The sequence below is a fragment of the Leopardus geoffroyi genome, chromosome D4 (assembly GCF_018350155.1).
Source record: "Leopardus geoffroyi isolate Oge1 chromosome D4, O.geoffroyi_Oge1_pat1.0, whole genome shotgun sequence".
NCBI classification, from domain to species: domain Eukaryota; kingdom Metazoa; phylum Chordata; class Mammalia; order Carnivora; family Felidae; genus Leopardus; species Leopardus geoffroyi.
Window position 1 is genome coordinate 72,593,240 of NC_059342.1, and position 22,996 is coordinate 72,616,235.

General features: G+C 44.0%; 1 protein-coding gene across 13 annotated transcripts in view; it reads right to left on the minus strand.

Annotated features, from left to right (window-relative positions):
* The window catches only part of SUSD1 (sushi domain containing 1), a 258,157-nt gene extending 255,341 nt beyond the window's left edge, over positions 1-2,816 (minus strand). For 4 of the 13 annotated variants that reach the window (XR_006710319.1, XR_006710318.1, XM_045469268.1 and 1 more), the window contains exon 1: positions 1,015-2,812. Coding sequence is in view for 10 of the 13 variants with exons in the window: in XM_045469268.1 (XP_045325224.1) it covers positions 1,015-1,120 (106 nt within the window). In the remaining 3 variants the exon portion in view is untranslated. Of the gene's footprint in view, positions 1-1,014 lie in introns of all 13 variants that reach the window. The other 9 variants (XR_006710320.1, XM_045469274.1, XM_045469269.1 and 6 more) reach the window with 6 other exon arrangements.
* Between the last annotated feature and the right edge of the window lie 20,180 nt (positions 2,817-22,996).

Genomic DNA, 22,996 nt, shown 5'->3' on the forward strand with positions numbered 1-22,996 from the left:
TACACCTCCGTGTGAATCCTCACATTGTCCCTTCCATGTAGAATTCATTCGTTCTATACGTATTTATGGAGAGCTGACTGTACCCTCTGCTATGAGGTGGAACGCCTTTTCCCTCATCTTCACATACCCAAATATTACCAAGCCTTGTTTGCCCAGTTCAACAGTCCTCTCATCCATGATGCCACCAGATTCCCCAAGCTAGAATTAATCTTGCTCTCCTCTGACCACCTACACCTTCTCGGAGCACTTAGGGCAGTCTGCCTTCCGTTACTGTTACTTGGGTAAACACCACCGCCCTTAAGGGTTCGAATCCTCTGTGTAACTCGCGCCACATGTGACAATACGTTCCAATTGTCTGGAAATGGTTGACTTGCTTGTCTGTGGCCTCCAGAATACGAGCTCAATGAGGGCTAGCGCAAGGACATCACATCCTGCACAGGGAAACTATTCAAGGCCCATGTGTTGGATGAATGACTTGGTTAAGGAATGCTTTATTTCTGTAAACTTCCTTGCACTTCCTTCTCACCACATTAGCATCTGGGTCTTCATTAAGGTGAAAAAAAATTAAAAGGCAGAAAGAAAATTGCTTGGGGTAAAGAATTTGTCGTGCAAAAGCCACAACAGGGCAGGAAGCGTGACAGTGCAGCCGGAACGCCCTTCCGCGCCCTTCCACACCGGGCGCGGCTCTCCCCAGAGGCTCGCGCTCCCGCCTACCCCCGCCTCGCCCCAGGTCCCCGGGCGCCGAGGGCGAGGCAGTCTGCGACAGGTTCCCCCCCCCAACCCCCGCCCCCCCGGCGGCCCGGGGCGAGGGCGGGGAGCCCCTCCTCCGTCCGTGCGCCCGCCTTCCCGAGCCCCAACGGCCGGAGGGGGCCCCGCCTGCGCTCCACGCCCCGGCACCGCGCCCGCCCGGCCTGGGGGCGGGGAAGCGTCCGGGGCGCGCCCGGCGTCGTCGAGGGCCCAGCGAGGCACCCAGCCGGCGCCCCTGCGCCTTGCCCGTCCCTTGCCTGCACTCACCGTCGGCGCCCCGCGCTCCGCTCGCGCCACGGGCCAGGCCGAGCAGCAGCAGGAGCGGCAGCAGGCGGCGAGGCGGACGGCCCGCGCCCCGGGGCCCCCGGCCCATGCCGCCGCCGCCGCCGCGTCCCTCCTGGCGCGCCCGCGACTCCTCCCGCCGCCCCGAGGCGCCGAGATAAGGCGGCGGGCGCCGCGGGGAGGGGGCCGGCCGGCCGCTTCCGGCGCCGCGCAGGGCGCGGAGAGCGCCGAGGGGTCCCGAGGAGGGCGCGGGCCCTCCCCCCACCGCGCGGCCTGCGCGCTCTGCTCGCCCGCCAGACGTTCGTTTGCTACGCGCCCCTCACTTCCCCGTGCACCTGCTGCGCGCCTGGCGCGAGGTGGCCCGGGGAACACAGCGGTCAGAGAGACACGGTCCGCGCGGAGGTTCCGCAACTGGGAACAGATATCCAGCACACAATGACATAGCTGACCCTAGAGTCCCGGACCGTGCCAGGAGGAAACGTCTGCCGTGCTTCAAGCATAGGAAACGAACTGGAGATCTGAACCTGCCTGGGGATCAGGGTGGCACCCCGGGTGGCAGCGGAAGAGGGATGAGAGGCAGAAGGAGCGGGAATCTTCGAGGAGGGGAAAAGAGACCTGGGGTGAAGTGGCTGGCACTCCAAGGGCAAGGTGAGACGGCAAGAAGCCAAGTACCCAATCCACAGAAGCGCGGCAAACAACCAGGTGACAAGATTACACCAGGCAACCGAGCTGTGGTGGGGGAGGAGCTAACAGGAGTTCCTACTGCACCCAGGATATTCAGCCTGGGGCGTCGGAAGGCTTCTTGAGGAAGTAAGCTAAGGCTGAAAAGGATGTGGGAGGGGAATCCAAGCGGTAAGATGGGCAAATGCTGAGACATAGGGACTTGACAGTGTATTCTAGAAATGGGGAGGACCTCCTTAGAGTAGGAACAGATGGTTGGAGAGAGGCATTAAAGCTGCAAGATAAAATCGACCTCATAAACCAAGGAAAGGAGGTTGCTCAGAAGCTGTAACAGGGTTTTAAGCAGAGAGTGACCTCATCAGGAAAGGCTCCCATGTCTGCTCTGTGGGACTGGGACAAGGGAGGCGGGCAGACCAGCCTGGGGCTGCTGCAGGAATCCAGGCATGAGAGGACAAGTCCAGGAGCAGGGCATTGGCAATGAGAAGTGGCAAATCAGAGTGGTATTGGGTGGAATCCACTGGATTTTGTGACCAGTAGAATGTGAAGGAAAAGGAAAGAGAAATTAACAGATGTCGCCTAAATTTCTGGTTTGGGCAGCTGGGTTGATGATGGTGGTGGGAGTCACTGAGACTGAGACCCAAAGGGAATATTGGCAAGTTGGGGTAGGGAGAGGCTGCAGGGTGGGGGAAATAAGTTCCAGTTTGAAGGCTTCGAGCTTGTTATGCCTGTCCAAGAGCAGGGCCCCCCACTCCTAAACCCATATCTTCACCTGCTTTCTCTTCCATGAGCCTGCTCTAAATCTAACCACCCATGAACACACCCATATAAGGGCCAAACTTGTTGTGTAGCCTTAAAAAGAAGTAGTTAAAAATAAACTGCCTAGGCTCTTTTGCAGCAGGCTTTCTTGCTAATTATTTTTTTGTGAAGCAAAGATAAGAGCATGCTTTGGGGAGTAGTAGATGGGCAGTGGGGATACTGTGGTCTGTCCTCTGTAATTTAGACAAAAGTTCTGCTAAGGTTAACTCTTCGTGAACTTTGAAATCATGTAATTGCTTCCACAAAAATACACTCATTTATGACCTTTTTAAACCAACCTATACTTCTTCTCTGCCATGTCCTTCTGCAGAGTAAATAAATATAATTAAATATATTTGTGTATATGTGTCTGTATGTATGCATATATTTATAAATTGATATCAGGAAAAATAGTACAAAACTTGGAAATGGGCAAGTTTACTGGGTCTTTTCAGTGAGGTGTTGGGTGTTGTAACCTTTCCAGATGTTACCTAATTCTATTAGGTATTAGGTAGACTTTCTATTGACTAGGTTCATCTCATCACACCTAACAGACATCTATATATATATATATATATATATATATATATATATATATATACACACACACACACATATACATAAATTCTTCAAATTTTCCTCTGAACCTTGATATCTTACTAGTTGGCCTTTAAAAAAAAATTTTTTTTAATGTTTATTTACTTTTGAGAGAGAGACAGAGTGCAAGTGGGGGAGGGGCAGAGAGAGGGAGACTGAGGATCCAAGCAGGCTCCAGGCTCTGAGCTGTCAGCACAGAGCCCCATGTGGGACTGGAACTCACAAACCGCACCGTGGGATCATGACCTGAGCCAAAATCAGGGGCTGAACCTACTGAGCCACCCAGGCACCCCACTAGTTCTCCTTTGAAGTCAACATCTCGCTCAGTCCCTCATGAATTAATTAGTTGAATAAAATCTTAGGTTTTCTTTTTATATTTATGTGATTCGTGTTTTTAATATTTTGAAAAGTTTATACTAGCACAATCCATGTCATTCATATTCCACATTAGATTTGTGGCTCCCATCAGTTATTTTGTTGGCTCATTTTGTTGCTTTCAAGCAAATATTTTTTTCATAAAAAGAATTACTTCTTCCCCAATAGTGAGTTCATGGAATCACAAAATGAAAAATAATCTCCTGGTCGATATGTGTCACTAGAATTAAAACAGAATATTAAACTAGCATTAAATTTGCAGCAGTGGGATTATTGCTGAGAAGATATTTAGCTTAAGAAAAATATCCTGCTTTTAAGAGAACATAGCCAACACACAACACCTTCTTAAAGAAATTTAGAGAGGGCTCTTTTTGTCCATATCTAGATTTTTATAACTTCATCAAAAACCTTTTGACTTTTGGGACGCCTGGGTGGCTCAGTCGGTTAAGCATCCGACTTCAAGGTTTGTAGGTTTTGTCACGCTCTGTACTGACAGCTCAGACCCTGGAGCCTGCTTTGGATTCTGTGTGTCCCTCTCTCTCTCTGTGACCCTCTCCTGCTCACACTCTCTCTCTCTCAAAAATAAATAAAAACATTAAAAAAAAAAAAAAAACCTTTTGACTTTTGGTTTCAAGATGGCATTATAAGCCCTGAAGGTTCTCTCTCCCCCACCTTCCCAAACCCTAGTAAAGTGGTCAAAGATACACACACACACACACACACACACACACACACAATTAAATATGCAACAATGCTTTCAAACAAGAAAGGATGACATCAACAAACCAGATAGCTTTGTGGAATGTATTGGGTTACATTTGCCACATGATCTCCACAAAAATATCCACCAAAAGAGATAGGAGGTAGGGTGAAAAAAAAAAAAAATACATACCATTTAAAAAAAAATTTAATTATAGGTACACTTCAAGTTATTATTTGTACATATTAATATAATGTGCAGATTTCATAATGTTTTAAGATTCAATTGAGAATCACTATGTAGAAATTGTTGAAAAAGATGGAGAGTACACTTCTTACCAAATCAAAGCATTTTATTCTCCTCATCTGTGTACATGCTGCATACAGGCTGCTCACCACCATCAGCTCCTTCTTTAGGCTTCAGGCTTCCCAAATTCCAGCTACCTGGCTCTCCAAAACACTGTCAATTTCCACACTTAAAAAAAAAAAAAAAGTTTTATTTTTTATTTTATTTTTTTTTAAACGTTTATTTATTTTTGAGACAGAGAGAGACAGAGCATGAACAGGGGAGGAGCAGAGAGAAAGGAAGACAAAGAATCTGAAACAGGCTCCAGACTCTGAGCTGTCAGCACAGAGCCTGACGCGGGGCTCGAACTCACGGACCGTGACATCGTGACCTGAGCCGAAGTCGGATGCTTAACCGACCGAGCCACCCAGGCGCCCCAAAAGTTTAATTTTTTAAAGATTTTATTTTTAAGTAATCTCTACATCCAACGTGGGGCTCTAACAACCCCAAGATGGACAGTCACATGCTCTACCGACTGAGCCAGCCAGGCACCCCCAAAAATCATTTTAAACTTCATTTTTTAGGGGCGCCTGGGTAGCACAGTCGGTTAAGCCTCCGACTTCAGCCAGGTCACGATCTCACGGTCCGTGAGTTCGAGCCCCGCGTCAGGCTCTGGGCTGATGGCTCAGAGCCTGGAGCCTGTTTCCGATTCTGTGTCTCCCTCTCTCTCTGACCCTCCCCCGTTCATGCTCTGTCTCTCTCTGTCCCAAAAATAAATGAACGTTGAAAAAAAAAATTTAAACTTCATTTTTTAAAAAGACTTTTATAGTAATTTACTCATCAGAAGGCCCTTGTATAGGTAGACAAAATGCTTGAATCGCAGCTAAAATATGGAGACTACTGACCAATATCTGAAGTGTTTTTAAGGGACCTCAAACAGGCATACAAGATGAAGAGAGCTTCTTAAAGGGACTCCTTCCAGGACAAAATTACTCTACTCTTTGGAAGCACAGGAAAGAAGTTTCTGATAGTTCTAGAATTGCTAATTTGATCCTGTCTCCATCACCAAAGTTAAGAAATTTTGAAGTCTATCTTTAATGTATCTTGCTGCACAATTGAAACATTCAACGACAACTTGTACACCATGTTTAAAGCATCATTATTCACAATAGCTAAAGGGTTGAGACAACCCAAATATCCATGGAGAAACAAAATGTCGTATATTCATACAATAGAATATTAGTCAGTCTTAAAAAGGAAGAAAACTCTGACATGTGCCTCAGTATCAATGAATCTTGATGACACAATGCTAAGTGAAATAGGCCACTTTTATAGGGATGAATATTGTATGATTTCATTTATATGAGGTACTTAGAGTAGCCAAATTTCTAGAGACCAAAAGTAAAAGGGTAGTTGCCTGGGGTTGAGGGTAGAGGGGAACAGGGAATTTGTGTTTAATGGGTAGAGAGTTTCAGTTTTACAAGATGAAAACAGTTCTGTGGCTGATGGTGGATATGGGTGCACAGCAATGTGAATGTACTTAATGCCACTGAACCGTACATTTCAAAATGATTAAAATCTTTTTTTTTTTTTTAAGTCAGTGGCAAAAAAAAATTAGATGCCAGTTTTTCTTTTTATTTTACCAGACAAGAACTAATACGTAGGCCTTTCCAAATCAGTTTTGGATCCTGGTAACTCTATGTGGGATTAGAATTATAGGAAAGCTCCCTGGAAAAGCCCCATTCTCCCATAGGCATAAGTGGATGGGATCCCAAGAGACTCCTGAGTGGACTGGGAAACAGCCAGGGTGTGGGAAGGAGGAAGACAGGCAAATAGAAAGGGAACACCGGTCCACCATCTCTAGGGTTTTTCCTCAGGCTCCTCTTCGCTATGTCTGCTTCCAATGTAAAGTTTGGGGTTTGCCCAGTGGATGCTCCTCTGGGTACAAGGCCAGAAGGAGAAGCGGACAGGGAGGCTGGGTACCAAATATTCTGGAACTCTTCTGGAAAAAATCCCTTGCTTGACCATCACACTACTGACCAGAAGGGATGTACTGCTTTTCCTACAGTTTGGCTTGGGAACACCACCAGCACATTTGCAAATGTTAAGTGAAGTGCTTATAGGCTTGTTTTAGGAATGGCTTAAATATCCTATTGTAATGAGTTTGATATACTCTGGCACTGAACTTCTTGCTTGAAGTTTGCATTAACAGGAATGATTCTAATGTTTGAAGAAAAGAAAACCACATGCCCAAAAGGGTGTCCCGTGGGCCAACTCCCCAAACGGGAGCTTAATACCTAATCTAATTGCAGTTTCAACCTCCCCCCAAAATGTAGTCTCAATGGGTCAGTCAGGAATTTTCCCAGAAGAGCCAATGAATCTGTAGCATGAGCCCTCTCCACCTCCAAAGGAAGATGAGGTAATCTGCATGATAAGATCCCTTGCTCTTTCCTCTAAGGAAAAGTGACTTTGGGGTGCCTGGGTGGCTCAGCCAGTTGAACATCTGACTCTTGGTTTCCACTTAGGGCATGGTTTCTCCTTTCATGAGTTCGAGCCCCGCACTGGGCTCTGCAGCTGACAGTGTGAAGCCTGCTTGGGATTCTCTCTCTGCCCCTCCCCTTCTCATGCTCTCTCTCAAAATAATAAATATAACATTAAAAAAAAAAGCAACCTTGCCTTGTCTCAGGCAAGGCGGGCAGACCAGCCTGGGGCTGCTGCAGGAATCCAGGCATGAGAGGACAAGTCCAGGAGCAGGGCATTGGCAATGAGAGTGACCTCATCAGGAAAGCCTCCCATGTCTGCTCTGTGGGACAAGTGGCAAATGAGAAGTGGCAAATCAGAGTGGTATTGGGTGGAATCCACTGGATTTTGTGACCAGTAGAATGTGAAGGAAAAGGAAAGAGAAATTAACAGATGTCGCCTAAGTTTCTGGTTTGGGCAGCTGGGTTGATGATGGTGGTGGGAGTCCCCTCTCTCTGCCCCTCCCCCCGCTTGCGCTCTCCCCCAAAATAAATAAATATTTAAAAACAAAACAAAACAAAACAAAACATGGGTGGGAAGAGATGGCTCAGGAAAGCAGGGAAGGCCCCTGGCAGAGCAATGCCCTTCCCTCTCACCTCCCACCCGCACTTGCTCTCCAATGGGACTCAGACGCCCCGTGATCCCACCAGCAGAAGCTGGAGGAGCAGATGTGGATTTGGGAACCAACTCCAGACCCTCCAACAGACTGAAGTTCACATTCCAGTATTTGTCCATCCTCCCCTTGACCTCGGTGAGACTGGGGCTCTGTCACCCAGTCTGTCACACACACACATGTGCAGGCCCCCACAGAGTCACCTGCTTCACTTGAGGAAGCCTCAGCTGTCGGTCTGTTTGTTCCACAAACCCGGAAAGGAAGCCTGCTGACAGCCCATTTCCGGACCCAGGATCAGCCCCAGGACCCTGCGCAGCCACCCACAGCCCTAAGGAGAAGAAGGGCACGCCCAGCATCGACAAACACAATTGCGGAGGAAGCCCACGACAGATTTTGTGTGATAAAGAGCAGCTGACGGTGAAACCCAGATCACTGACCTTGGCAAATTGTTCAACCTTCAAAATATAAACACTTTATTCTCTGATTTTGCATGCACTTAGCTACAAGTTTACTCGGTTTCTTTGCTTTTTTTTACGTCCTAGGTCTTCCTCTCTCTCCTCCCCCTCCTCTTCTTTAAACTTCTTCTGGTACATCTTTGAGCATGTCTTTCAGAAAGTTTTACTGGAAGTTTCTGAATGTTTGCACGTCCAACTATGTCTTGATTTTGCTTTCAAAATTCGATTGTAGATTAACTGAGTATAGAATTCTGAAATCAAAATGATTAAAAGGTAGTTTAACGGGGTCTGGAATTTTCCCTTGAAATTTAGCCTTCTAGCTTTAGTGTTGCAGATGAGAACCCCAGGCTAATTTGGTGATGAGCTCCTTCTAGGTGATGTGTCTCCCTGACCCCCCCCCCCCCACCACGAATTTTAGGGATTTTTCTCCTTCCCCTTGGAATTCAGAAATGTCATGCGGATGTAGTTTTTCATTATTCTTACTTAGTACTCATTGGACCTTTTTATTTTGTGATTTGAGCCTTTCTTTGGCAGAGACATTTTTTTTTCTTTTGATTCTTTGATTATTTCATTCTCTCAATTCTTTTCACGTATATCCTTTTCTGGGATTTATGGTAGGCAATTTCTAAAAGTGTGCCTCTAGCCTCCATGAGCCATCTCTGCTTTGGCTTTATCCACTGAATGTGGGAGACCAGCCTATCTCACTAATTCTACCTGAGGCCACCCTGAGGTCACTCTGTTCACTAATTTGACCTTCATCCATACCCGTTCTGCTCTTCAGTCCATCTGTTGAAATTTTTTTTAATAATTTTTTTTAAGTTCCATGCCCAGCGTGGGCTTGAACTCACAACCCTGAGATCAAGAGTCACATGCTCTACCGACTGAGCCAGCCAGGTGCCCCTGTCGAAATATTTTTTAATTTCAGCAATCATGCTTTTAATTTCCAAGAACTCTGTTTCTTTTTTATAAAAATGGTTTTGGGGCGCCTGGGTGGCGCAGTCGGTTAAGCATCCGACTTCAGCCAGGTCACGATCTCGCGGTCCGTGAGTTCGAGCCCCGCGTCGGGCTCTGGGCTGATGGCTCAGAGCCTGGAGCCTGTTTCCGATTCTGTGTCTCCCTCTCTCTCTGCCCCTCCCCCGTTCATTCTCTGTCTCTCTCTGTCCCAAAAATAAAAATAAACATTGAAAAAATTTAAAAAAAAAATGGTTTTTATATCTGTAGATGTGATAGTATCTTGAATTCCCTTTAGTATACCAACTATCGTATTTTAAAGTTCTTTTCTGTCCTGATTAACTCTGTTTCATCAGGAGGTTGTTCACTGACTTGTAGTTCAATGACTCTTCTGCTGGTTTTCCTGAGTTGTTTCATGATTTTTGACTGTTCTTATTTTTTCCAAGGGAATCTTGTCTATTTAGAATTAGAGATTTGGATATACTTCCTCTGTCCTGGTGAGAATTTCTGCTTGCTTGTTTTTTGTTTTTTAAGAGTTTTATTTTTTAAGTAGGCTCCACACCCAATGTGGGGCTTGAACTCATGACCCCAAGATCAAAAGTCATGTGTTCTACAGACTGAGCCTGCCAGGAGCCCCAGGAATCTGTGCTTTCTTAGGAGTAAGTGAAGATTTGGTTACAGTGGTCCTAGCTCCAGTGGTCTTGGGGGTGGAAGGGGGAAACTGCTACTTTCTCTGGCTCTAGTGCCTTCTCTGAGAGCCTCTTGTATCATGACTCTTGATTCTCATCTATCTATATCTATATAATATCATCTATATATATTATATATATTATAAAATTATTATAAATATATATAAAATATAATTTTTGTCAAATTGGTTTCCATACATCATCTTTTTAAAATTTGTTTTAACATTTATTTATGTTTGAGAGAGAGAGACAGACAGACAGCGTGAGTGGGGGAGGGGCAGAGAGAGGGAGACGCAGAATCTGAAACAGGCTTCAGACTCTGAGCTGTTAGCACAGAGCCCGACACGGGGCTCGAACCCACGAACCACGAGATCATGACCTGAGCCACAGTCACACGCTTAACTGACTGAACCACCCAGCCGCCCCTCATGACTCTCCTCTTATTTGGTAAGCAATAAGCTTTACTCCAAATTTTCACTTGAGGAAAAAATTTTAAACTTGCCACTTCAAAGCACGGATGTTTACAGCTCATGAATTAGTTACCGTCGTCATACCAGTTCCTTCTCCCGGTCCCTGCTGTCTCTGCACTTGGAGCTATTCTGGAGTTTTAAACAGAAAGTACACTTTTTTGGAGATCCTCTCTTTCTACCTTTATGGGGGGTAGGTACATTGGCTCTTTCACATTTTTATTAATCTGATCACATCTGCCTTATATCTGTCACAAATCATTTCTATATTGGTGGTCTGACAACTCCCTGCCTGGATTGCGAGTGCTTTCAAGTGATTCCTTTTTTTTCCCCCCTCACCTAAAACAATTGAGATATAATTTACACTCAGTGAAACACACAAATACTAAGTTTACATTTCTACTTCTGAAAGTCCCCCTGTAAATTACTTTTAGCACTCACGTGTCTGTCTTTCTCACTGGACTATAAGTTGCTCAAGGGCATGGCAAGTGCTTTGTTAACCAGCTATCCTTGTATCTGGCAACTCCTGGTACCTAGTATGTGTTCTACATATTTGGGGAAGGAAGGAAGGAGTTGGAGTCAGTCACTGTCAGTCCTGTGTTGTCAGTGGGTGTTAATATTCACCTCAGCTGCACATCCTTGGAGCAGGCCAATGTGGAAAAGCTTCAGATTACTCATCTCCCGACATGTCTAATTTCCTGTTCATTCAAGGGCTCAGTGGTTCCTAGACGATATATCCCCAGGTGACTGTCTCCCAAACTGTCTCCAGGATTCTGAGACACCTTGCATTGTACTGACTTGCTCACACAGTTGCTTTAAAATGGATATGAGTGAGAAACTTTGAATTTGTGCCAAAGTGGGTAATGGAAAAGAAAGCATGTATTATCCAGTTCAAAAGATTTCTTATGCTTTGATTTTCCCTGGCAGGTTTTTGGAATCAACCCTGCGCACTCACAGATAATTTTTAAATCAAATTATTCTTTCTCATCACGGTAGCTTCTTAAACTCGATTTGCCAATATCAGCCACAATGTTGGGCTGACAGGCCAGAAATCGTAGATTGCTCACACGTTATGTGAGGTTGTCACACATCATCTAAGTTGCACCCACTGCACCTGCTCAAACAGGATAACTTACCAACTCACCAGCTGCCGTTAAAGTTCTTCTTTCCCAGGTCCCTCTCCCTCATAGCCCTGCTGTGTACTGGTTAAGAGACTTTTTGTTCGAGGGACTTTAAATTATCCAAAATGTTGAAATCAAAACTGGAATTTATTGGCTCCCATAACCTAAAATATTCACAGACAGATCTGACCCAAGGTCATCACCAAACTGAAACAGTGCTCCTGGAATCCAGTTTGTCCTCTTGGCTCTGCTTGCTCCTCGGTTTCTCCCTGACAATCATAACGTGGTTCTTGCCGTAGAAGTTCTTGAATCCTCTCAGCTTCAAACTCAGTGGACAGAGAAAGCTTCTCTTCCCCAAGAGTGACACAAAAGCCTTGAACCTGTTTACGCCTGGGGACAAGTACCCTTAGCTAAACCAACCACACCACCTTACCGGATAATAGGGCCAATAGTTAGCCTGGAGCCACCGGGACTCACCCTGAGTGTGGGGTCAACCGCATCCAAATCCCAAAGACCGAGCTGGAGAGGAGCGAGTGGTTCCTGATGGAAATACAGAGAAATATTTTATCAGCAGGAAAGAGGGTGCAAGTCACAAAACCAGCAGGTGTGATAATAGCTTATGAGCATACTGGCTATTCTGAATCACTCTCTTCTCAATTTAGTGAACATGCATTTCCATGAATCCTAACTCATTTGAGCTCGCCTCCCTTCCCATATGATATTCGAGGGTGTGGCTTTGAATCTCTTATCATTCTCTTATCATTGGCAAATCGAGTTTAAGAAGTAGCTACCATGATGAGAAAGAATAATTTGATATAAAAATTATCTGTGAGTGCGGAGAGTTGATTCCAAAACCCTGAAGTAATCTTAAGTAACTCCTTTTGGTTTCGTTTGATTGATTGATTGATTGATTTTAATTTTACATTTAAGTAGGCTCCACGCTCAATGTGGGGCTTCAACTCACAAGATTGATCTCTCTGAGATCAAGAGTCGCATGTTCTACTGAGGGAGACAGCCAGGTGCCCCTGTTGTTGTTGTTGTTGTTGTTGTTGCTTTAAACTGTATCTACTCAAGGAGTTATTTATATCCAAAGCTGAACACAATATTCTGAGAATAGTCTGACTAGTGTAGAATCAAGTGGCTCTTTCCCCCCAGGTGCTGATAGTAGACCCTTGTAATACACTCAAATTTTGTATAACTCAGGTATACAACCTTAAATGCACACCCATCACACTTTACCTTTTCAGATGCAGTCCGTTGTGTGTACCCTCTGGTAAAGGGGTAGAAAGATCCTCTGGTCTTTTAGAATGTGATGACTTCTGGGGCGCTTGGGTGGCTCAGTGGGTTGAGCATCCAACTTTGGCTCAGGTCATGATCTCGTGGTTCCTGGGTTAGAGTCCTGCATCGGGCTCCATGCTAACAGCTCAGAGCCTGGAACCTACTTTGGATTCTGTTTCTCCCTCTTTCTCTCTGCCCATTTCCCGCTCACGCTCCATCTCTCTATCTCTCAAAAATAAATAAACATTGGCTTTCTGGAAACCAACTCTCCACCTCCCCCAGGAATAATGAGGCTGAAGTTACCTTAGGCTGGCTCCCAGGACCTCTCTAGGGTGGGAGGTACTAGGCAAGGAGAATCCATGGTCTCTTTAAACCACACACTATATTTGTAGCCTCTGCAAAGAGGTAGGAAGGACTGGAAGGCATATACACCCACCTAGTTTTCAAGAAGCATTTGTCTGGCTTAAACAAAGACCTATGGGGGCCTCAAAAAAGGGGCTTCGGTCTCCAAGATTAGGAAAGGTATCATTAAGAAGGCCTTCAAGCAAGACCCTAAAAGACAGGTATGTTTTCAACAGGTGAAAATGGGGTCCCAAGAGGGAACACAAGATAGAAAAGGGCTTTTGTCTAAAAAAATCTACACATGAAGAAATTTGCTGGGCATCTGGGTGGCTTGTCAGTTAAGCGTCCAACTCTTGATATCAGCTCAGGTCACAATCTCACGGTTCCTGAGATCAAGTTCTGCATCGGGCTCTGTGCTGACAGCATGGAGCCTGCTTGGGATTCTCTCTCTCTGCCCCTCCCCTGCTCCCATGCTCTCTCTCTCTAAATAAATTAATAAATAAATATTTTTTTAAAAAAGAAATTTGCTGGGGAATGGAGGTGTCTGATTTGTCATGGACACACAAAAGAAAGGCATACATTAAAATGAAGCTAAAAGGAAAATTCTGCCTATTCCCAGCCCTAAGCCTTCATGTTGTCACTTCCCTAGGAAATGTCTCCAAGTCAGGATACTCTTTAATTGTAGTAAGAGGAGTCCCCATCCGGAGCCCTGCTTTTCAGAGGACCCTGCATGTTACAGTCGTAGTCTTAAAAATTAAATTTTTTTAAAGATTTAAAAAAATTTTTTTTTCAACGTTTATTTATTTTTTGGGGGACAGAGAGAGACAGAGCACGAACGGGGGAGGGGCAGAGAGAGGGAGACACAGAGTCAGAAGCAGGCTCCAGGCTCTGAGCCATCAGCCCAGAGCCCGACGCGGGGCTCGAACTCACGGACCGCGAGATCGTGACCTGGCTGAAGTCGGACACTTAACTGACTGCGCCACCCAGGCGCCCCAAGATTTTTTTAAAGTAATCTCTACATTCAACACGGGGCTCAAACTTAGAACCCCAAGATCAAGAGTTGCATGCTCTACCAACTGAGCCAGCAAGGCATGCCCCAAGTTAAATTTATTAATGTACAAAATAGCATTTCATCATCTAATCATAAAAATAATATGTGTAAATTATGGATTTTTTTTTTAATCAACAGTCTTAATGAACAGTCTTTATTAGACTCAGACCAGAGTCTGAGAGTCTTGAGGACCTCTGTCTATTTGTCAGTTTTCTTCTCAACCTTCTTTCAGGCCTGTTTCATTAGTCTTGTGAGCTGCTCTTCCTTCAGATAATGGATTGTGGCCTTCTTCCTCTTCTTCGGGGTGGCTGTCATTGCCTGGTTTTTCCAGCCAGCCTTGAGAGCCAGGTGCCTGGTTCAGGCAAACTTTCCTGCAGGCTACCTATGTACAACCTTGAGGGAAGCAGGAACTGACCCTCTGCTTCTTCTTGTTGTAGGGCAGTGGGGCCCATTGAACACCTTGAGGTGCTCAGGGCAGCCTGGCCTCCCTTGGTATTGGAGACAGCCTGCCTCGCACCTTCATAAAGAATAACTGGAGGCAAAGAAGTGGTAGCGGCCAAAGGATGGGCTGGCGATCATTCTCTCGCAGAAAGAGACCAGGTACTTTAACTTGTTTCCGTGGAAATTGCCAGATACGTTGATGCTCTCACAGCAAGTGACCATTACCTCCTGGCCCAGTGGTACCTGTTTGGCCCCAATGGCTGCCAGGCGCCCTGGGAGATGCCTGGGCCATGGAGCACCAGGACCTGCCCTCTGCCATCTTCCGTGGCCTCCTGGGAAAGTGGAATGTTTTAATACAGATAAATTATAAAGAAGAAAAGAAAGACTTGGCATGAACATTAAAATTATCTTATTGAAAGTCACACAAGGTGCCCTCTCACTCAGGATCCTACTCTTAGCATTGGCATAAGCACTCCATCACTCTAAACATCGACCCCGTGATCAACCCTGTCCAGACTTAGGAAATGCCTCTCCGCTTCTCATGCTCCATATTCCTAAGCAAGAGGCAGTAGCTTCCAAAGGCTTTGGAAGTTTCTCACTGTATCACTGTTGACTTAAGATGTAGACGCTTCAAACTACAGGAAGGACTGAAAACTGAAAGTACATCAAAAGGAGAGAAGACAGATTGGCTACCTTATAAATCCCTTCTCTGGGACGGTACAAATGTCAGATTCTGACGTGATGAGGTACCATTTCCCAGCAGTGTTCAGGGCCCACGTTGGTTTTTTTTTTTCATGTTTTATCCAATTCTTGGCTCTAAAGATATTCGGAGATTTGCACAGTTTTTGCACAGTTTTGCTTATGATGGCTGACAAAATATTTTGCAACATTACCAGTTCATATGACTTTTAAATCTGTAAATATATAGATCTAGATCCAATGTATATGAACCACGATACCAGCTCTTTATGTTGGCAACAAAATGAACACTGATGGCTAGAATCGTGAATAGTTTCATTTTTATAAAAATATTTAATAAGATTTAACCAAATCTTTAACATTAAAAGTCAGCTTTATTTAAGTGATTTTGCCTTAAAATATTGATACTGACTAATCATAATTTGAATTTTATTCTTAATTTTAACAGAGGATTTTGAATATAACATATATTAAATGCTGTACCCTGTGAACACAATTTAAAAAAGATTTTTAATCCTGCAGGATTAAATCTGGCCCACCACCTGTTTTTGTTTTGTAAATAAAGTTTTATTCGAACACAGCTATACTGCTCATCGTTTACATGTTGTCTGTGGCTGCTTTCATGTTACAGTGACAGAGTTGAGTAGTTTTCACAGAAACCATATGGCCCACAAAACCTAAAATTTTTACTGTCTAGTCTTTCATAGAAAAGGTTTGCCAATCTCTGCTTTGGATGATTACTGCCAAAGGAATACAAATTATGTGAAAATCTTTAATATATCAACATAATTTTGCTGAAATGAATTTTTAAAATTTATGGAATACATATATACAAATTATAAATTATGAATGTCTTTATTTTATTACTTATCCAAACATCACTGGCTTCTCAACAGAACACCCAGACATGTGTGATATTGGTAGTCATCTTTAATAGCCTGCCAACTTTTAGCTGTATAAAAGCCAGAGCTTTTCACATATTTTTCAAGTTTATATTTAGGAAGTTATGTTTTTCCATATGAGGTGTGTTTACTCTTGCCCTGGGCTCTGCAAATACAGGGCAGGCTTGCCAGAGTGTACTCTGAAATATACCCTTGTTCTGCCATATTGAAGTCCGAGCCTGGATGCTGGAGCTTGGGAGATGGACTCCTGTGCCTTTGATGGGAGTTTGTACAGAGGGCACCATCCCGGAACAGTAACACTGTTACTCGCTCTGTGCCCTGCTTCTAGATGGGTGGCCATTAGGACGTTTGGACAGACTCAGTCCCCAGAAGGACACTTCCTTCTGCAATTGAGCAGATGGGACCCACTTTGGCCCTGGAAACCCATGTGAGCTTCCAGGCCAGGTGTGTGGGAGGCTCTGGCATGGAGAAGAGCTCCAGAGGGCTCGGTCAGTGCCGAAACAGCTCTCTCACCCACGCAGGCAGCTCTGCATTTCCTTCAACAGCTATGGTCTTCTGGCCACTGCCCAAGCTCTCTCCTCTGCCTGCCCAGGCAGAACCTATATGCCAGCAAGAGCTCTTGGTGCCTGTGGGGACTGTGTAACTCAACATGTGAGGCTGACACTCAGGACGCATCCGTCTCTGCTGCTGGGGGAGGCAACTATTCACAAAATGTTGGCAAACTTTTCCTTAACTATTGCCAGATTTAGCAAATAAAAATGCTGGATGCCCAGTTAAACTTGAATTCATAAACGACAAATGCTGTTTCAGTATGAGTGTGTCCCATACAATAGTATTGTACGTTAAAAGTATGTGTCACTTCTCAGACAAGGCACTTAAGGACTCGGGCATTCGAGAGTCACTGTTCTTCCCCTGCTGAGGAGACTTTGGAGGTTATGTGTTTTAGATGATACGATAGAGGATGGGTGGGGCGCCTGCGTGGCTCAGTCGGCTAAGCATCTGACTTCAGCTCAGGTCATAATCTCACAGTTTGTGAGTTTGAGTCACGCATCAGGCTTTCTGCTCTCAGCACAGATCCTGCTTTGGATCCTCTGTCCCCCACCCCCCTCTCCTCCCTGCTTGTGCTTTCTCTCACTCTCTCAAAAATAAACATTAAAAAAAAAATATATATATATATATGTTATATATATATATATGTATATAAAAGTTATATATATATAAAAGTTATATATATATAAAAGTTATATATATATAAGTTATATATATATAAAAGTTATATATATGTTATATATATATAAAAGTTATATATATATATCAAAGTTATATATATATATATATGTTATATATATATAAAAGTTATATATATATATCAAAGTTAAAGGATGGTTGCCCAGCTCATAGAAATGAACTTTCATTCATAGCTGGAAAGTTGTGAATTTTTAGGGTTTATCTATTACCACAGCATCACCTCGACCCTTCTGGCTGTTATATCATTCGAGACCCTGCCCAGACGTTACTCTGGCTCCTTCCTCTTCCATTGTGCTCCTCTCATGTTTTATGAACCCCTTGCTTCCAATGTTTAATAAATGCCTGCTTAGTTCTCTCTCTCCCTCTAACCAGGGCACAAGAGTCTTGCCTTATTTGACTTTGTGATCACCGGATCTCACACAGGAAGTACTTTAGTGTGTGCTGAATGAATGGCCAGAAGTTCTCTTCAAATTCATCTTGGTGTCACCAAGGATGTTACCTCTTTAGGTTTTATCTCCATTATTCCTTAAATAAAGGACCACCTCTCTTTAAATAGGTCTGCAGTCTTGGGAAATTTAGTTACATGTAGCTGTGTTATTTATATAGTGACTGGTCATCAGAAGAAGAGATTGTGGGTGATGACATTCATTCTTAGTCACAAATTAAAAGAGAAACATGACAATGACATTTCCACTGTGAGAGAAAAGGTCACCTGGCATTCAGAAGCCCTAATTGCAAGGCCATGTTTACATTCTAATCATCTATACTTTCTGGAGATGTCATTGCTACTAATACAGAAAGGCTGGGGCCCACAGTCTACTTAGAAGAAAAAAGGAATTACTATTTGCCTAAAAATTTAGATCAGTGATGCTCAACCACGAAGTGGGAAGTGTGCATGCATATTGGAATCTCAGAATGGGGGAAAGCATAAAAAATATTTTGATTTTGGGGTGCCTGGGTGGCTTAGTGAGTTAAGCATCCAACTTGGGCTCGGGTCATGATCTTGAGGTTCACCGATTTGAACCCCATGTCGGGCTCTGAGCTGACAGATACCTCAGAGCCTGGAGCCTGCTTTGGATTCTGTGTGTGTGTGTCTCTCTCTCTCTCTCTCTCTCTCTGTCCCTCCCCTGCTTGTGCTCTCTCACTCTCTCTCAAAAATAAACATTTAAAAAATTAAAAAAAATTTATTCGATTGTGAAAATTCATTTTGTAATGCAAAATACAGAGAGATTCAAGTGTGACACTCTAGGCTGTGAGGCATGTGGAGAATATGGAATGGGCAAGCAGTCAGAACAAGCTGCAGTTGAGGTGGAAATCGGTGCGCATTTGTTAGCCAAAGGGTGTCATTTGTGTTGCGTGTTTGGTACCATCTGTGCTACTGTTCCCACTGCAAACACAAAGTAAGTCATCTTTGTTTTAAGGGGAGTGGAGGCTTTTATTTTAACGCAAGTTTTGATTTGCAGTTCTTAGGATGTGGCAAAAAAAAGAAGGGGCTTTGATGAGGATAGAAAGATGAAGAAGCAGAGGCAATTCTGTTTGGAGGTTTGTCTGTGAACGGGAAGATGAGAAGTAGAAGGGTAAAGCAAAAGAGCTTTGGGAGTTTTATTTCCTTGTTTTAAGATTGGAGAGACTTGAGCATGTTTTTTTTTTTTTTTAATTTTTTTTTTTAACGTTTATTTATTTTTGAGACAGAGACAGAGCATGAACAGGGGAGGGGCAGAGAGAGAGAGGGAGACACAGAATCTGAAACAGGCTCCAGGCTCTGATCTGTCAGCACAGAGCCCGACGTGGGGCTCGAACTCACGGGCCGTGAGATCATGACCTGAGCCGAAGTTGGACGCTTAACTGGCCAAGCCACCCAGGCGCCCCTTGAGCATGTTTTAAAGGCTGAAAGGAAAATCCAGTACAGGAGATGAGGTGGAAAAAGCAGGAGAGAACGGAGGATGGATATAGATAATGGATTGTGGATAGAGAGAGATCTCGGGGGCAGGGGGGAGGGGTGAAGAAACTGAACAGACGAGGGAAGAGGTTAAGAGGGACAAAGAATTGGGGCACCTGGGTGTCTCAGTCGGTTAAGCGTCCAACTTCGACTCAGGTCATGATCTCATGATTTGGTTTGGTTCGTGAGTTCAAACCCCGCAGGGGGCACTCTGCTGTCAGCATGGAGCCTGCTTCAGATCCTGTGTCTCCCTCTCTCTGCCCCTCCCCTGTCTCTCTCAAAATTAATACACACACACACACACACACACACACACACACACACACAGACACACACGGACAAAGACTTAGTTTGAGAGTCCCTGGCAGGTTTCTGGGGACTGCAGGCCATCATGGTAATCAGGGGGTAGGTAGAAAACTGGATTTATTTGCCTATTTTTATGAATATCTGAACTCCAATGCTAAATTAGTACAAATTTCTGCAGTTCCATACTGAAGTTTGTGGGTGGTCAAAGAAATTCACTCGGCCAAATTTAGAAACTATTATCCTACTTCAGGGTGAGGCTAACATTTTCAAACTTTTCAAAAATGGCTAGCTTGCAATTGAGCTTGTTTTGTTTGGAATATAGAATTGAAGCCCTGAAGACATTGAATCTGAGCTATAAAGGCTCAAATACCAACCTTGTTCATTCCTTTAAGCATGTGTTACAAAAATTGATTTCTAGATTATTCCAGTTGATATTTGAATGTCTTTTCATTTGCTCATCTTGATGATGTCCTAAAGGACAAGAATTTTGAAAGTGGTTTCCAAGAAAAACAAATTCCAACCTCATTCTAGTCCAGCTGCAGGCTAAACTCAGGCTAACTTTTCCTTGTGTGTGGGGAGGTAGACCCAAATTTCCTTTGTGAAACTCAGGGTGGGAGGGAAATTCTTCCTTCCTGATTTTCAGTCTTTGCCAGAAAATGCCTCAAGAACAGCTTAAGTGATATGGCGTTGAGTCAGTTGCATAAGAAAACATTTAGAAAAGCACATTGGAAATCTAGGGATGAAGTAGTTCCCTGTTTATCATAAAGAAGAGACCCGGTTTTGTATGCCACAGTATCATTTCCATCAACGTATGAGGCCAAGCTGATTTGTCTGCACCTCGGGCCACAGAAACCAAATAGAGGCAGGCTGTGCCTTCCACGTACATAAGATGCAAGGCTTGTTGTGGGAGCCAGTACACTCAGCACTCACACCGATACTACCTTACTAAGATTAAAAACACGAAGCTTTTCGGGAACCCTCTTGCCCTGTTGGTGGGATTGCAAACTGCTGCGGCCGCTCTGGAAAACAGTGGGGAGGTTCCTCAAAAAATTAAAAATAGATCTACCCTATGACCCAGCAATGGCACTGCTAGGAATTTACCCAAGGGATACAGGAGTGCTGATGCCTAGGGGCACTTGTACCCCAATGCTTATAGCAGCACTCTCAACAATAGCCAAATTATGGAAAGAGCCTACATGTCCATCAACCGATGAATGGCTAAAGAAGTTGTGCTTTATATATACAATGGAATACTACTTGGCAACGAAAAGGAATGAAATCCTCTTCATTTGCAACAACAGGGATGGAACTGGAGGGTATTATGCTAAGTGAAAGAAGTCAGTCAGAGGAAGACAGATATCATATGTTTTCACTCATATGTGGAACTTGAGAAACTTAACAGAAGACCACGGGGGAGGGGAAGGAAAAAAAAAAGTTACAGAGAGGGAAGGAGGCAAACCATAAGGGACTCTTAAAAACTGAGAATAAACTGAGGGTTGATGGGGGTGGGAGGGAGGGGAAAGTGGGTGATGGGCACTGAGGAGGGCACCTGTTGGGATGAGCACTGGGTGTTGTATGGAAACCAATCTGACAATAAATTTCATATTTAAATACATACATACATACATACATAAAAACACGAAGTTTTTAAAGACCAAAATACATTTGTTCTCAAAAATTGCCATTGCTTTGTTTTTAGCCGTGATGTTTACATTAGTATAAACTGTCTAATGAGCCTAAAGGGTGCTGTGGGGGGTGTTGTAAGTTTATCAAAGGAGAATAAGGAAGAGTTGAGGAAAAACTGCTCTAAATAGGAAAAAAACAGTGCCAAGAATATCCGCAGAGGCTTTACTGTGCTGACAGTACCTTACTTAAATTCAAATTCCTGGCCTACTTGGAGGGCGTATCTGGTTCTATGAGGACGGTGACTTTAGGATAAGAAACACTTTATTGTGAAGACATTCTAGATTTCAGGCTTTGGGTCTGAGATAGATGGGCAGGGTTTCCTTGTCCACCTGACCCTTTCATGCCCACTGAGATCATTAATCCCAGATGACCCGCTAGACCGTGTGTGGGTTGCCTGGTGTCAGAGTAGGAACGTGGCATGAAACCATGAAGGTTTCTCTGGCTTTATGCTAATTTCCATCGTTTTCTGGCCAAACCACTGTTTAGCTGACATTTCTGTAAGATGATGGTATAATATCATCTTATTATGGGGTGGGGACCCACTTCCCCAGTTTAAGACATCTTTGGCGTCTTCCAAACACCTAGCTAAGATAATTAGGTCTTATGGCAGAGACAAAGGAACATAGCAATCTTTCTCTTCAACTGGATTTTCTAACTTCATTCTTGTATCAGGGCTACAACCTTAGGATCTCAGAGAAAGGGGACATAGCTATTCACTGGAGGTAAATGTAGAACTTTTGGATCATTTCCTGGACTGTTGGATGACTGTTCAATAATAGGTAACTTTAGATAACGTTTATGGTATTACAGGATTATCCTAAGTACTTTATAAACAGTAACTCATTAATGCCTCACAACAACTATATGAGAAGGGCATTATTATGATCCTCATTTTCTTTTTAAGTAAGCTCTACACCCAACGTGGGGTTTGAGCTCACAACCCTGAGATAGGAGTCGCATGCTGTACTAAGTGAGCCAGCCAGGTGCCTCTTCATTTTATAGAGAGGCAACCAAAGGACCAAGTGCAATGGACTGAATTGTGTTCCCCAAAATTCATATGTGGAAGCCGTAACCATCAATGTGACTGTATTTGGAGATGGGGGTCTTCAAGGAGAACATTAAGCTTAAATGAGGTCACGAGGGTGCGGCCCTAATCCAACGGGACTGGTGTCCGAATAAGAGGAATGGATCAGGGATGCATACACACAGAGAGGCCATGTGAGAACACAGCAAGAGGACTGTCTGCCAGCCAAGGGGAGAGGCCTCAGGGGAAACTAAATCTGCTGACAACTTGATCTGGGACTTCCAGCTTCCAGAACTGTAAAAAGATAAATTTCTGTTTTTTAAACCACCTAGTTTGTGGTATTTTGTTGTGGCAGCTAGCAAACTAATATACCATGAAACTAAGCAATTTGCCCAGGATCACACAGCTCTTAAATGGGAGAGCTGGCTTAGTTTGAACCCGGGTAGTCTGGCTTCAGCAATCATACTCTCAACCTTTTTCTGTCTTCATCCAATGAGTTAAAGCCACACTTCTCAACAGAAATATAATGTAAGCCACAAATTTGAACCTCACGTGTAATTCACAATTTTCTAGCAGTCACATTTTAAAAAACAGATAAATTAATTTTAATAATGTATTTTATTTAAAATTTAAAAAAAATGTTTATTTATTTTTGAGACAGAGACAGAGCAAGTGGGGGAGGGGCAGAGAGAGAGGGAGACACAGAATCCGAAACAGGGTCCAGGCTCTGAGCTGTCAGCATAGAGCCTGATGCGGGGCTTGAACCCACGAACCGTGAGATCATGACCTGAGCCGAAGTCGG